The following is a 16206-nucleotide window of genomic DNA, read 5'->3' as shown; positions in this document are numbered from 1 at the left end:
GAATAAGTTGTTAAAAAACTGTCATAACATCCCTGCACTTTCATTGTCTTCCTGACAATCATGTGTAAAACAAGGTAGCACATTGGAAGCAGCGCAGTGGAAAGGTGGGGCACAGCATGGCCCCTTAGAGCAGATGTCTTCATTGGTCAGCTTGACTTCAATGCTCTGAAATGATTTTAACTGAATGCCTTTCCTGGTTCAATATCCTCACGCCTCTTCTACTAGGCCAAGCTTTCCTATTTAAATTACATGCCTTTGAAAAAGGGAAACCTCTGCAGTGCTGAGCCAAGAAGCATTTTGTAGAAGGAATATATGCTACTTACACTTTTTACTTGGAGAGATCTTTGGGATCTTTCAGGGTTGGACAAGATCAAGTCTCATCAAACCTTACTTTTCTTCCTTGCAAAGACATTTTCCTTTCTTTTTAAAAGCAGTGGCCACTGTTTATTGGTGTTACTTTCACTTATTCCAAATCTGGGTGACGAGAAAGTCTTCTCAACTGGCCTTTTCTTGCTAACCTTCAGAATGTGGCACGGTCTCAATTTTAAACGTGGTGTGTGTGTGTGCATGTGTGTGTGCATTCATTTTTCACCCCTAATATGGGGGATAATGGCAAAATTAGCCAAGTTAAAGTTAATACTTGAAGATATTAAAATTTTATTTTAATTCTAGCCAGCTTTTTCTGAATCCCCTTTCCACATAGTACTGAAAACTTTTAATAATGTAGCTAGAATTGGTTTTAGATGTTAGCCTAAGCTATGTAGACTTCAGCTCAAAGTAGAATCAGATTAGAAATTGCTGCTGTCGCAGTGGAAAAACCTACCCATGATAAACTCTACTTACTAATTTTGCTCCTGTGCCTGAGTACCTTTGGTTTCCCCCTCAAGGTTCCAGAAGTAAGGAACCTGCTTTCTGCCCTTGTACTGAGGGCTCTCCCATCAGGTGCTCTAGGCCAGTGGTCGGCAAACTCATTAGTCAACAGAGCCAAATATCAACAGTACAACGATTGAAGTTTCTTTTGAGAGCCAAATTTTTTAAATTTAAACTATATAGGTAGGTACATTGTTATTAACTTAATTAGGGTACTCCTAAGGCTTAGGAAGAGCCACACTCAAGGGGCCAAAGAGCCGCATGTGGCTTGCGAGCCGCAGTTAGCTGATCACAGTCCTAGGTAATCCATAACCATTTTCACAGACATATTCCTGAGCCTTTGGAGATGCCTCAAGGTGGGAAAGGCTCTTTCCTATGTCGTCTACAGATTCTTCCCTGGGCCTCAGATTACCCCAGAGTCATATTTCTGAAAACCCCAGCAAAGATATCCAGTGGCCCAGGTTTTTCTTCCAGGAGTAATTTCACTAGTGGGTTGTTGAAACAGCTTTTGTATTTAAATATTGCTCAAGTTTTGTTTTTTATTAATATTGTTGTTTGTTTGTTTTTACTTATTTTAAATCCACATCTAGTTTTACATCTAGTCTTGGCCTCCTTGGAAGTCAAGAAGTCCCCAAGGTTCTGGCTATGATGCATCTCACACTACAACAACTAGAATGTCTCATCAAATGCATCAATTACTACTTTTAGAGCTCTGTTCTCTGATGGACAATGCCTGACACTTCTATTTCTACTTCAGAGGAGCAGGGGCCTGCTTTATGAGGCCCTAATAACAAACATAGCTGGATATCAATGAGTGATTAAGCCAGCATTTTCCAAGTCATGTTTCATAAAACCCTACTAATATCCTACAACCAAATTAATTTGGGGAACATTGCATACTCTAGCCCTTCTGGGAAAGTCACCATTTTGTTGTAACACATTAAGGACCCTGTGAAGTCCTTTAATAAAGATACTTAATTTTTTATACCAAGCATATTCAAACTTAATTAACCATGAGTTATCTTCCTCACCAATGGAATTATCTTTTCACATATTTTAACATCCTGGAGGCCACTAATGAGGAAAGATGAATTTAACACTTTCTAGTGCCATCTTGCAATACTACTACTTTCCCCTACAAATGGCCCTTCTCACCTTCTTAGATGACTATTTCCCGCCATTATCTCTCTCCCCAAACCTCCAAAGACCCTTACACTCTCCTGACTCTGTACTGGTGACTTGATTCTTACTTCACTCTCTGAGAAAACTTTTATGGCACGTTACTTGCACCTGTGCCATATACGCTGTCTTCTCTCCTGTTACAGGGACTCAGTTGTCCACACACTGATGTGAGGCCAACACTGCAACTGGCACAGTGAAGCCCATCCCTTTTAGCTACTTGAGAACGTTGTTCCTCAAAGGATGCTATTTCTCTCCTGTGTCGTTAATTGTTCACTATCTACCAGATTATTTCCCAACATAAAAAACGTATACTATTTTTATACAAAACAGAACAAAACGGTCCCGGAGTCCTTCCACGCCTGCTTTGTCGTTTCTTCGCTAACAGCCTAGCCCAGCCTCACCATGGTGGACGCCTTCGCAGGCACTTGGAAGCTGGTGGACAGCAAGAACTTCGATGAGTACATGAAGTCCATCGGTGTGGATTTTGCTACCAGGCAGGTGGCCATTATGATCAAACCTACCACAATCTTCGAAATAAATGGGGACATGATCACCCTGAAAACACAAAGCACCTTCAAGAACACAGAGATCAGCTTTAAGCTGGGGGAGGAGTTTGACGAGACAATGGCAGATGACAGGAAGGTCAAGTCCACCGTGACGCTGGATGGAGGCAAACTTGTCCATGTGCAGAAATGGAACGGGCAAGAAACAAAACTGGTGTGGGAGCTCGTGGATGGCAAACTCATCCTGATGCTCACCCACGGCAATGTAGTGAGTACGCGCACGTACAAGAAGGAGGCATGACCAGCCCACTGCTTCACTGACCGCTCCGCTGCCAACTGGCTACCCCTGGACTCAGCACCCGATTGCCTCGTCTTTTCCTCTGGTGTTTTGTATAAATCCACCTTGTGGGGGGAAATTCTTCTGGGGTCAGGTGCATGATCCTGGATACAGTTCCAGTTCCCATTGTGTTTGTCTGTCTTAACTGCATCCAAAGAGTGCTCTGAGGTCAATAAAGCAGAGCCAAGGCCACCCAGTTGCCTTCTTGCCTTTGGTGACATGACTCCATGAGTCTGTTTCCCTGTGTCTGAAAGTGGGCAGAAACGCCTGCCTGAAGGTGACTCAGGAAGAAGCCCTGGATGACACTGAAATGGACAGTCTCTGGGGCGGGGGTAGCTGACCACCTTACACAGACAATAATAGGACAGCTGTGCCTACACCTTGCCTTTACATCCTCCCCATGGCCAAATGAGCTAGCCCAACCTGGACTCATCAGTAGCAGGGCTTCCCCAAGCTTGGCTACTGGGCTATCACCTTGGGCCACCTGCACTGAATGCCCTTGGCTCTGGACAGTTGCCTTTCTCTGCAATGTTGTGGTCTCTCTTTTTCTAGAATGTAGGCTCAGGACAATGGATCCAGGCTTGTGCCATTTTGGTGGGAAAAAATGCCCACTAGCCAAGATGACTGCTGAGCTCCCACCAATGCCCAGACCATTACTCCCAGTTGTAAATTCTCACTGGTTCTCTGATCTGCTCAGAGGGAAGAGGTCATCTGATTACAAAAGGAAGGACTTATTAGTGATAAGAAGGTTGTGACCTGCTAGTACATCTGGCTCTGAACCTCAGCAGACCTTTCTCCACAGTCTAAAAAATAAAATAAAATAAAAACAGAACAAAACAAACTAAAAACCAAAAACTCCTCTCCTGACGCTGACATTTCCTTTTAGCCAGCCTTGATTTTCTCTACTCTGGTTTGTAGCAAACTCCTTGAAGGCGTTTTCTGTACTCTCTTCATTATCTCCTTTCATTCTTTCTACAACCCACTCCAGTCAGGATTTGGCCTCAGAAACTGTTCCTATTTGGTAACACAATCCCCACATTGACAAATCAAATGGTCACTCCTCAGTCCACATTTACGCGTACTGGGCATTTGACCCAGTTGACCGTTCCCTCCTTCTTGAAATACTTTTTTTTCTCATAATGAGCCCAAAGGATCTAGACATTTTATATTCCTGGCCCAGAAGGCAGTATGAATTTCTTGTTTACACCAGCTCCCCTTGTTCCCCAAGTCCCGTGGGGGTGTTGCAAAGGCAAGTCCAAGTGGATGGTGTTCACATAACAGTCTGGTTGATGTCCCAGCCTTGAAACTGAGTTTCCAAAACCTCAATCTTGAAAAGTGGTTACCAGCAAAACTGCTCCATCTTTGCCCTACAGGTAGAAATGGTCTTTGTTGTCCTGGTCATACACAGATTCGCTCTTTGCCCCAGAGGGAGACACTATCTCTAGTTTTGAAGGCTGTTTGCCCTACAAATATCCTTAAAAGAAGTTTCAAACAAAATAATTGCAAGACTTGTAGAAATGTCATGGAGAATGGTTTCCCAATCAATACTTCTGCCTGGAATTCTCCTCTCTCACATATTTACAGGGCTTTCTTCCTTATTTCACCCAGAGCTCTGTTCAAATGTCACCTAATTATTGTTTTTTTTTTTTTTTAGCACTTAACTCTATGTGATGTTGTAGTGCATATGAATTTAATTTTGTGTTGCCTATCTCTGCTATTAAAATGCAAGCTGCATTGTGTCCAGAACTTTGTTTTGTTCACTGCTGAATCCTCAGCTCCTAAAATAGTACCTGACAGAGTAAATGATCACTAAATAGTTGTTAAATAAACACATGAATAATTTTGCTCAGTAACCCGGTCCACCTCCTCATTTTTTAAAGAATGAATCATTTTGGTGCCATCCCCATGCAAGGATGTAAGATTTTTAAAATTATATTTTTTCAAAATAAAAAAGTAGCTTAACCACAATGAGAACACTAATGTACACAATTTGCACAAAAGGAGGAAGATAATAATTTGTTAATCTTTCCCTCTGTGAACGATGAGTGATCTCTGGACTGGCACAAGGGAAGTGTCTACACACAAGAAAGTGTATAATACACTTTAGAATTATGTCCAAAAAATGTGGTTAAATATTTTAGAAAGGCATTAATCTCAGAAAATCTTCAGTTATCAGGAAAATTGACTAACATGAAATATAACTTTATGTGATTATCTTGGTTAATTAATGAACTGTGCTCTATTGAATTTTCTGGTTCAGCCCATGACAGAACACCCCAAAAATAAACAGAATGCTTTGCTCTAACCTAGCCTTGTGGCTAAATTAAAAAAACAAAACCATGCACGCAAAATTTATTCACATAATTTCTACCAATGTTGTCATGCATAGCAGCTATTTGTCCCACAGACAGAATCCTTAGCAGGTATCTTTTTTATTTTTATTTTTTAAATTCTGTCCTTCTGCCTGATTTATTTTAAGACCCGGTTCCCATCCCAGTCAGATGCCTAGCCAGTTGACTTTGTAGGTTTATCTGATTTCTCACCTGCCATTCAGCCGTCATTGAGTCCTGAGTACAGATCTAAGCTGTCTTCTTTTACTTCTCAAGCTTATTAAGATATTTTTATTTTCCACTAGAGTGAGCTAGGTGTGAAGCTGATGAGCTTCCACCCACAGTACACTAGCTCTTCAATGGATTAGGAGCTTGGGAATAGGAAGAAAACATTTCACCAGCAGCAAGCCAGGAAGCGGAGCACGGAGCCCATGCTCACATCACTGATTGAATCGTCTGTGTGCTTGGACAGCAGGCAGGTCGATGCAGGCCACCACTCGGGTGTGAGGCCTGGCTGTGTTGTTCTCTGGACTTTCCTCTGGGTGCTAATTGCTTTAGTGAGAGAGACAGTGCGAAGCAATTAAACAGCCCCTTTCTCCCACAGTCCTGGTTCTCAGACGCTAGGGGCTGGGCGAGGGCTCCTGCTCTCCCAGTGGGTTGCAAATTGCTCAGAGTGAATAAATACATTTGTTCACTTTTCAAACTGTGACCAGCCACCTGGTCTCTTGTGTTGCTCTCAGAGCAGAGAAGGCAGATGACGGGCTCCTCATTGCTGAACTCCAGCCTATAAAAAATGCTTCACCGAGCTCTGAGCTATTTTTGCAAGGACATCTGTTGCCAAAAAAGAATTTTAATTAAGCAAAAACACATCTCTGTTTTGTCCGCGGCAAGGAGGCTTGTGAAAGCTTTCTTGTCTCAGATGCATGCTAAATCTGGAGAAATGGAAGCCTTAAGGTGTTTTGTGAGGGATATTTTGCTGCTCAATTTGAAGGACACAGCAGATATTCCATGGGAAGCAAAGCATTGGAAGTGCATGTTTGTGCTTTTTGAAATAAGGCCCAGCCGGCATTAATAATTAATCGTACGTAATATAATCTGACATGTTACCCCACGGTTTGATAAAGTCGAAAGCTATTTCCACAAGGCAACTTGCCAGTTCTTTTGCTCTCATCCAATCTCCTTTCCAGGTGATATTCATCATTTTAACATCAAGCTTCCAGAACATCACATTAACACATAAATTAGAGGACCTGACGCTGCGCTGGCTGTTATAACTAGTCTAGATAATATTGTCCAATCAGAAAGGGGAAAAAAGAAAAATTATAAACGACATCAGAAAGCAGGTTGTAGACATTAATACTGCATAAATTGTTTAAGATCAGGTTGGAGAGGGGAGAAGGCGGCTTTTCTCGTTTTTATAAATGCAAGTATATTGGGTATTTTTTTTTCCTTCCTCAAACACTGACATAATGCAAGATACAAATCCTTCAAATAGGAAACTGATTCTGTAACCATATACCCTTCAAATCCCTTAAGTGCCTTTAGGGGCACCCCCTTTGGCAGCACAAGCGCATGAGACAGGCTGATTATAAGAGGGGCACTTTCATGTAGCAGGTACCACGGGGAATTGGTGGCTGGTGTCGGGGGATGAATTCCCTGATAATATTAAGATTGTTTCTGGCCACTTCCATTATTGTCAGGGTCACTCATTTGCCCTCTCATAGGGTGGACAGATAGGAAAGATCATCTAGGTTGAGGCAGCAATGAGTTCATATTTCAACACAATAGAATCTTTGCAGACAGGAGGAATCCAGCATTCACATTAAGGACTGGAATACAGAATCCTGTGTTGTACATCAAACTTGGAATGTGTCTCTCTATTCTGGAAACTTTCTGACAATTCAAAACTCACTTTTGGAGATTTACCATCCTCGGTGGGACGAGCAGCAACTTCCTCATTCCTGTTTCCCTCACTCACCCATTTTATACAAACCTGTCCTACTGGATCTGAGTGTTTATGTGTTCTATCTCAGCAATATGAAATAGAATTTCGTATTGCCTCCCTTTTTTTTTTTTTTTACTTTTTTCTTTCTAGGATGTTGGCTATTTTGTTTGTGATTGCTAGAATTCTCCTTCTCAGCTCTTAACAAGATTAATTTTGTTTTACCTAATCTATAATATAAATAAATAGGTCCCAGTGCCTTCATCTAAAGAAATATTTATAAAATTAAAATGTACATCATATATATAGCTAGAGATACATATAGAGATATATAGATATAGACGTAGATATAGATATAGATATAGATATAGATATAGATATAGATATAGATATAGATATAGATATAGATACTAATTCTTTCAACATTTACCAGTTTTGTGATGATTCTTTTTACGGCAGTAATAGCGGCTTACAGATTTAATTTAAAATTTGGCTTTCAAACTAATCTTTTTTTAGGCTCTGAGCTTGCCATTTCCTGGATTTATAGGCAGGACATTTGTTGTGAGAGGAATCTAGTGAAAAGCAGGTTAAGAAGAAAAGGAAAACTTCTTAGGTAAAAAAACTACCAAAACCTAGGTTAAAGGATTCAGGAACTGGGAGAGCGCAGGTCTCTATCAATGTCACTGGAGCTCATTCTTCTGTATGCTTCCCTCTATGATGTTTTTTTCTCAGGGAGGGCTTTCTACATAACAGTGTTGAGCAGCTCCTGTCTCAACTGACCTTTCCAGGACTTCCTTTCCTGTGATTCTAGCAAAGGCCTAAACTCTCAGCCATGCTCAGAGCACAGACTGATAGGGACAGCCTAGCTTTGTGTCCTGACTTTACAACCTACAAGCTATTTGACATCTGAAAAGAAACTGACCCTTTGTGTTTTAGTTTCCTCACCTGCAAATTGAAGATAATCAGAGTTCCTACTTTGATTTAATGAACAAACTGAGCTACCAAGCAAAAGAGACAGACTCATAGATAGAGAGCAGGCAGATAGCTCTGGAGGTGGGGGTGGAGTTGGGTGGTGGAGGGACGGAGCAAAAAAAGAAAAAAGAGAGAGAAGTCATGGACATGGGCAACGGTATGGTGATTGTGGGGGTGGAGTGGGATGGGTGGAGGTGGTAGAGGGCATAGAGGGGATAAAAGTGGTGAAAAAAATAAATTTCTATAAAAGAGTTGCTACTTTTTAGGCTTGTTGGAAATATTAAATAAATTTAGTATGTGTTACAAGCACATAATAAAAGCTAACAAGTATTATTATTATTACTATTATTATTTATGCCACTCATGAACCTTATTACTGTGGCCAGGGGATAGAATACATTGATTAGACGGATCTGGATCCTGTGTCTTCTCTAGAGTCTGGCCTGAGACCTTTTCCTAGTTAAACCAATAGAGTGGACAATGAGAAGGGAGTAATTTGGGTGTCTTATAAGACAAGGCAAAGGATGCCAACAACCTTAGTAACTCATACAAACTAACGAAGTCACTCTGCAATATTGGTATTGCTTAGAATCTAATCAAACAAAATGGTGGAGGTGAAAATGTTTTTGAAATTAAAAAATCACATTAAAAATTCAGTGTGAATGGGTCAATGACTTGTTCTTGGGGTTCAATAAAAGCACAATACTGTCCTGAATTCTAAAAGTGAACATGTAGCACATCTGGCTCCTCTTCTCATGCTTGCATCGTATCACTGAGAACACAGACATTTAGGTACAGCAACGAACTGAGATGGGTTCCACAAGGACAAAGGAGTCATATACATTAACAATGGTGAGATTGAAAATTATTAAGAAATCAGAGTAGCTAGTTGTAATCATATAAGATTTATTAAAGTAAGTCATTTTCTAATGGAAAATAGAAACCACAGAATAAAGCAATATTGAATACTAGCCCCCCAAATAATTTCTTATACCTTTATAATATTAAACTCAAGCAATCTATTATTGAATTGAATTCAAATTAAAGGAACAATGCAGCCACCTGGCCAACCATTAAAACACTTTGTTAGGCACTGTGGATACTTGAGTCACAGATTTTAGTCATGCACTCTCTTATGAGTAATCACAGGATCATTCTAATTTTTGCAGAACTTCATAATATTTGGGATTGATGAGATACAAGATTAAGAGAAGCCTTTATATTTATTTTAATCATTAGTTATCCACCTCTCATCTTGCTTAATGTGTTTTCATGTGTTACATGTGATCTGTTCTTTCATTTTATGAATACATGATAACACATGAAGGAAAAGTTAATGTTTTACTGATTTATCATGCTTATTCATGTACTTTTGAAGGCAGACTATTCAGCTATTGATATAGTAATGTCAATTGAGATTACCTCTAGGAAATCTTGTGCTAACAACAAATGTCTATTTACTTTAAAAAAATAACTCAGCATAAAAGTGGTAGGTCTTTGGATAGCTGGCCTATCTCAAAAGCAATCTATGTAAAGGACACAACATAGTCTTCAGTTGCATCCTGCCCTTTGCAATATTTAGTCTCAGTTGTTATACTTTATAGGAGTTGCTAATGCCATTAAATAATTATAGAGTCTCCAGCTATACTTTATTTTATTATTATAATATAGCATCTGCTCTCTCTGTCATCCTTATAGTAATAATGTAAGGTAAATAGAGGCAACAGCTATGCCACGGGGTGGTTTCTGGGAGATCATCATCTGCACCCAGATAAAGGGCATTAGTAAACAGACATGCTCACTAAAAAGTACATGTTCAAAATGAATACAACCTCTTGTTAAAGGACTTCGCCAAGTCAATACAAGCAAATATCCTATATTATAACAGCATTATATGAAAACTGTCCCCTCGGGCGGTTGTTCCACCCAGAGTTTGACCAGGTGACTGGGAGTTTGACCACTCATTATGAAGTGCGCTGACCACCAGGGGGTGGCACGGAACATGGCGGGCATTGGCGATGCACTGCAACCTCTCACTGGCCACCTGGAGGCGGGGGTGACTGGGATGGAGGTGTAGTGAGAATGCAGGGTGTCCACTGAACTCACTCTCACTCTCCCTGCTATCCTCCCCCAGGATGCCAGGGCTCACACGCCAGGGAAGCCCCCACACTCAGGTGCCGGGTGCCCGTGAGGAGCACGCCCCCCACCTGCATGGCCTCTTCTGGGTGAGCCGGGCTGCAGCCGCCAGGACCGTAGGGGCCAGTCGGGCTCCCCGTGGGTTTGCTCAGGAGCCAGTCTGTGAGGCCAGCCTGGCTTCTGTGTGGCACCACTGGACAGCCCAGTGGCCCACACTGCTCCCTGACCTGCAGCGTCTGGCTGCACTCACCACATCTCCGAGTGGGGACTCAGGCACCATGACTCAGACAGAAGGGTGTGTACGGGGGCCTGGGGGCCCAGGTGCTGTCCAGGGCCAGAAGTCAGCTGGGACCTGCCCTTCCACACCAGACTCTCTTGTTTCCATCCCTGGCCAGGCCTAGGGACTGCACCCATGATCGAATTTTGTGCACTGGGCCTCTAGTTCAATATAAGAAAAAAATGTCTTAGCTATGTAGACTTGGTTTCAAAACAGATTCCCCAATCCTTGCATTCCTACCTGAAAGCTTCTCACTGCCCCTCTAAACAGAAATTGTGAAGCTGCTATTGGATAGAAGCTAGTAGTATAATAATGACTTTAATACTGGAGAATCTGGGCCAGACTTATGCACACTACTAGTATGAAGAACAAAATATTTAAGGTATTACCTAGTTACATGAGTGATTAAACTATGGGTGGGATTTTGAGCCAAGTTACTGAAGGTTGTGATCTCAAAATTCAAGTACAAATGATCAGACTTCCAGAATGGTGGAATGAATACCCATGAAAATTCATTTCTACATAAAAGCAAAAAGAACATTGCAAACATTCTCAAAATCAACTCTGGAGATTAACCAAAGTTTTGAAACAATCTTCAGAGAGTTTGTTAAAGAAACCTGGCTGAATCTTGGTAAAAAGAGTAACCTTTCTGGAATTTTAATATGCCCTTTTCTGATCTCTGTCTCCCTAGTTTCACAGTAATCTTGAAAGCCAACAGCCTTTGAATAAACTATAGTTATGAAAACAGCAACCCAACAGCCACCGGAGAATACAGAATAACTTCAGAATCCCCCAAAGCCTCATTCCCAAAATTTTTTAAAAATGTAACATTTCTTGCAGTTTCTTGGAAATTACCACTTCCTGGGATTGTCTATATTTTAACTACTTCAGGATTTACTCAGTGAAAACAGCCTTTCTTTTTTCTTTTCTTTTTTTTTTCTTTTCTTTCTTTTTCTTCACCTTCCTTCCTTCCTTCCTTCCTTCCTTCCTTCCTTCCTTCCTTCCTTCCTTCCGGGAGAATCAGTGATAGAATCAGTGGCAGTTGTATAATAATGCAGTTGCCTGATGTGGCCATAACTGTTGGGGCAAACAAGAAGATGCCCAAAAGACTTAAAATAAAAATCTGGGGAACTAGATGTCCTTAGGGAATGTTGAAAGCCTACAACATATTTCTTAAAACCTAAAAGAACACCTGCATTTTAGAAGGATGTGTGCATTTTTAGAACTGTGTACATGTTTATAAAAGATTTAATAAGTCCCTAATCTCTCACTTCTGGCTGATTTTGAGGTTCTATGCAAGCAGGAAGTGAAGGAAAAGTAAGTTTTAGACCCTACATGATGGAATATTGCAGACATGCTTCAACACATACACACACACACACACACACATCCCCTCAGCAAAAGTTGAAAGACTAATTGGTTCAAAACATTTGAGAACATCTCTATAAAATAATTAGCTGTCCATTAAGCTAACTGCAGATACTTTGGTGGTCACACATGATAAAGATTACAAACTTTAAAGAACTTGTTGAGAAAAGTTTCAAAGCAAAAAACAATAGAAATTACAACAAATAGCAATCAGTAAACCTCTGGGAGAATTTATCTGATATTCAGATTTGTCACATTATATTATTTATAATGCCTACTTTCTAACCCAAAAGTAGCATCCATGCAAATTAAAAAAAAAAAAGGAAAGTGTGTCTTGTTCACAAGATAAAACAAACAAACAAAAAAGGCAGTCAATAGAAAATATCCCCGAGGAAGCTAGACATTAGACTTATCAGAAAAATAGTTTGTCATCTATTATACATATGTTTAAAGAGCTAAATGAAACCATGTCTAAATAACTAAAGACAAGTAGAAAAGAGTGAGAATGACATCTCTCCAATACAGAATATCCATAGAGGTAGATTTTCTTTTTTAATGTTACAGTTGAAAAGCAGCAATAACTAAAAGAAAAAAAATATCACTGGAGGGACTTACCAGTGATTTACATTGGACAAGTTTCAGAATTTGATCAAAAACATTAATCTGCAAATTATTAAGCTTAATAAACTCTAAGAAGGATAGACTTAATCAGATTTACACTGACACACATTATAATTAAACTATCAAAAGACAAAAAGAGAATATGTAAAGCAATAAGAGAGAAGGGACTTCCATGTACAAGAGAGTTTCAATAAGATGAACAGCCAATATCTCATAAAAAATCTTGGAGACCAGATGGCAGTGAAATGATACATTCAAAGTACTAAAAGAAACAAATGTCAACCAAGAATTCTGTATCCAGTAAAACTATCCTTTATAACTGGAGGAGAAATTAAGACATTCTGAAATAAACAAAAACAGAGAACTTCTCTTTAGCAGGTCTGACCTACAAGAAATATTAAAGAAATTTCTTCAGGCTGAAAAGAAAGAACATTCCTCAGTAGCTCAAATCTACATAAAGAAATAAAGAGTACCAGTAAAGGTAACGATGGAAAACATAAAACATAATATAAACTTATTTCTTGTTTGCAATTATTCTCTTCTTCAATCTTACTTAAAAACATTTACATAAAGAGGAATTTATAAAGCTCTGTTGATGGACTTAAAATGAGTAAATCTCTCATTTGTTTGAGAATAATAGTACAATGAAAAGGGAGGAGATAGAGCTTTACAGGAGGAAGGATTTTGTATACTTAAGTTGGTACTACTCTAAACTACATTGTTCTAAATTAAGATGTTAATGGTAATTGCCAGGACAACTCCTAAGAAAATAACTCAATAATATAGTAAAATAAATTATATAGAAATCAAGACCATACACTATTTAACACCAAAGAAGGCATTAATTAAAAAACAGAGAAATAAATAAGACATAGAAAACATATAAGGTGAATGCCATCTATAAATCCGTTTTATCTGGATTTATATTAAACGTAAATAAATTAAGCATTGAACTTACAGTCAGAGATTATAAATATGAATAAAAACACATTAACTATATAGTGTTTGTTAGAAACACACTTTAGATGCAAAGATACACATGAGTTGAAAGAAAAAGATAAGAAAAAGATATTTTACGCAAAAAATTGCAGCCTATACTAAAATAGAATTTAAGACAAAAAAAAGTTACTTGAGACAACAAAAGACATTTTAGAATGAAAGTGTCAATCCATTTTGGAAAAATTACAATTATAAACATACACACCTGACAACAGAATCTCAAAATACATGAAGCAAGCAAAAACATATAGAACTAAAGGAGAAATCGATTATTCAACAACAATTTCACTTTCAGAGGGGAAAAACAAACTAGAATGAAGAGCAAGTGAAATGATGCTCCATATCAGGGGTGGTGAACCTTTTTTCTGTCAAGGACCGTTTGGATATTTGTAACATAATTTGTGGGCCACACAAAATGATCAACTTTAAAAATTAGCCTGCTATATTTGGTCAAACATTTAATTAACTCACACCTAATGCCTTTGCAGGGCCAGAACAAATGATTTTGCAGGCCTTATATGACCCGTGGGCCAGATGTTCCTCAACCCCGCTCTGTATAATTAATCTCTAGGCAAATACAAATAAAAACCACATTGAGGTAGGATTCTGGGGAAATTGCTGAGTAGGAAGCACTAGAAATCCATCTCTCACTTAGACAAGAATTTTACTGGCAAAATCTGACTGATAGAATTATTTTGGAACTTTGGAAACAGTGTAAGGCTTGTAACTTCTAGGAGAAGGCTTGGACAGTGAATTGTGGTTAATTTTGTTCAATTTCAGCTCTTTGCATGGTATCCCACCCCATCCATATCCCACCCCAACCCCCAAGGCAAGCAGCTTTACATGTACATGTTCCTAGAGCAGCTTGTCCTCAGATTGTGAGAGCCAGGATAGGCTGTTTGTCCTCTGAATATTGAAGATCTGTGCTCTCATCACTGACTGCTGCATGTGATTGTGGAAGTGCCAACACAGACTAGGGTATCTACTATTGCAAATCCTTCTCTCTCCAGCTGCAGTGAATTTCAGAGGATGTAGAGGGATGGTATGCTTTTTTATTTATTTTTTTTTATTCTTTTTCGTATGCTTTTTTTAATTTTATTTTTTCTCCTTTTGTATGTCAGATACTTAAAGACTAAGATAGTCAAAAGTAACTATATAAGTATCACATCTTTGTTATCCATTCATCTACTGATGGGCACTTGGGCTGAAATATGTGTTACATTTACACAATAGAATACTATGCAGCTATAAAAAAGAAGGATCTCTTACCCTTTGAGACAGCATGGAAGGACCTGGAGAGTATTATAAGCAAAATAAGCCAGTAAGAGAAAGACAAGTATCACATGATCTCATTCATATGTGGAATTTATTGAACAAAATAAACTGATGAACAAAATAGATCCAGACACATAGAAGCATGGAACAGACCCATGAATCTCAGAGGGAAGGCAGGGTGGAGGGTGGGGATAGGAAGAGATTAACCAAAGAACTTATATGCATATATGCATAACCCATGAACGCAGACAGTAGTGTGGTGAAGGCCTGGGGTGAGGACAGGCATGGGGTGCAGGGTGTCAAGGGGGGGTTAAGGAAACATCTATAATACTTTCAACAATAAAGTTAAATTTTAAAAAATGTAACCACATATATGATGAATTAGAAAGTCAGTGTGCATGCATAGGGGAATGTGAAGTATCAGAAAAGACCCCAGAAAACCATAGGTTTATACCTCAGGCTGGTCCCCTACAACTATACACAAACAAAAATAAAATGGCAAACCCTGATGAAGAGGGATAATTGGACCTTAGTTACTAAATTATAAGATATAAATGTCCGTGTTTAAACAACAACAACAAAATATCACAAGGCATACAAAGAAAGAGAAAACATGGCTCATTCAAAGCCCCCCAATTTTTTTTTTCAACAGAAATTGTCCCTGGGAAAGACCTGACTGGACTTAGTAGACAAAAAGTTTAAAACAGCCCTAGCCGGTTTGGCTCACTGGATAGAGCGTCGGCCTGGGGACTGAAGAGTCTCAGGTTTGATTCCGGGCAAGGGCATGTACCTTGGTTGCAGGCACATACCCAGTAGGGGGTGTTCAGGAGGCAGCTGATCGATGTTTCTAACTCTCTATCCCTCTCCCTTCCTCTCTGTAAAAAATCAATAAAATATATATTTTTTAAAAAGTTTAAAACAATCATCTTAACTATGCTTAAAGAGTGCAAACAAGAAAAGAACAAAAGCAGGGAAACAATGTATGGACAGATATAATATCAGTAAAAACAACTGTATATATAAAGGCCTAAGCGACCAGTTGACCACACTGACCATCAGGGGACAGATGCTCAATGCAGGAGCTGCCCCCTGGTGGTCAGTGTGCTCCCACAGCAGGAGCACCGCTCAACTGACCAACGCGTGCTGGGCACATGGCTCCTGGTCCCAGCATCGGGACTGATTGAGCTGAGCCTGCAGCTGCTTCTCCAGTCCCGAGGGAGGAGCAAGGCTATGATGACAAGCTGCGGCTGCATAATCATGAGGCACGCAGAGACCACAGTAGAGTGGCAGGCGCAGCAGGGGCCAGGATGAGTGGGAGTGGTGTGGCGCCTGGCCAGGGCACAGGCTCCTCCCGGCCGTCTGCTGCTTCATGCACTACTTTGTGCTCTGAGGGA

At 39.8% G+C, this 16206-nt stretch overlaps 1 protein-coding gene across 1 annotated transcript; it reads left to right on the top strand.

Moving 5' to 3' along the window:
• Positions 1-2394: 2394 nt before the first annotated feature.
• On the top strand, positions 2395-3115 carry LOC102767429 (fatty acid-binding protein, heart-like). The gene has a single exon (XM_006753586.2). It carries the CDS (start codon positions 2455-2457, stop codon positions 2854-2856), a length of 402 nt encoding a protein of 133 aa, XP_006753649.1. The 5' UTR covers positions 2395-2454; the 3' UTR covers positions 2857-3115.
• The last annotated feature ends 13091 nt before the right edge of the window (positions 3116-16206 follow it).

The sequence above is a fragment of the Myotis davidii genome, unplaced genomic scaffold (assembly GCF_000327345.1).
Source record: "Myotis davidii unplaced genomic scaffold, ASM32734v1 scaffold110, whole genome shotgun sequence".
NCBI lineage: Eukaryota > Metazoa > Chordata > Mammalia > Chiroptera > Vespertilionidae > Myotis > Myotis davidii.
The sequence above is the reverse complement of the archived record's forward strand: the minus strand, read 5'-3'. Positions and strand labels throughout refer to the sequence as shown.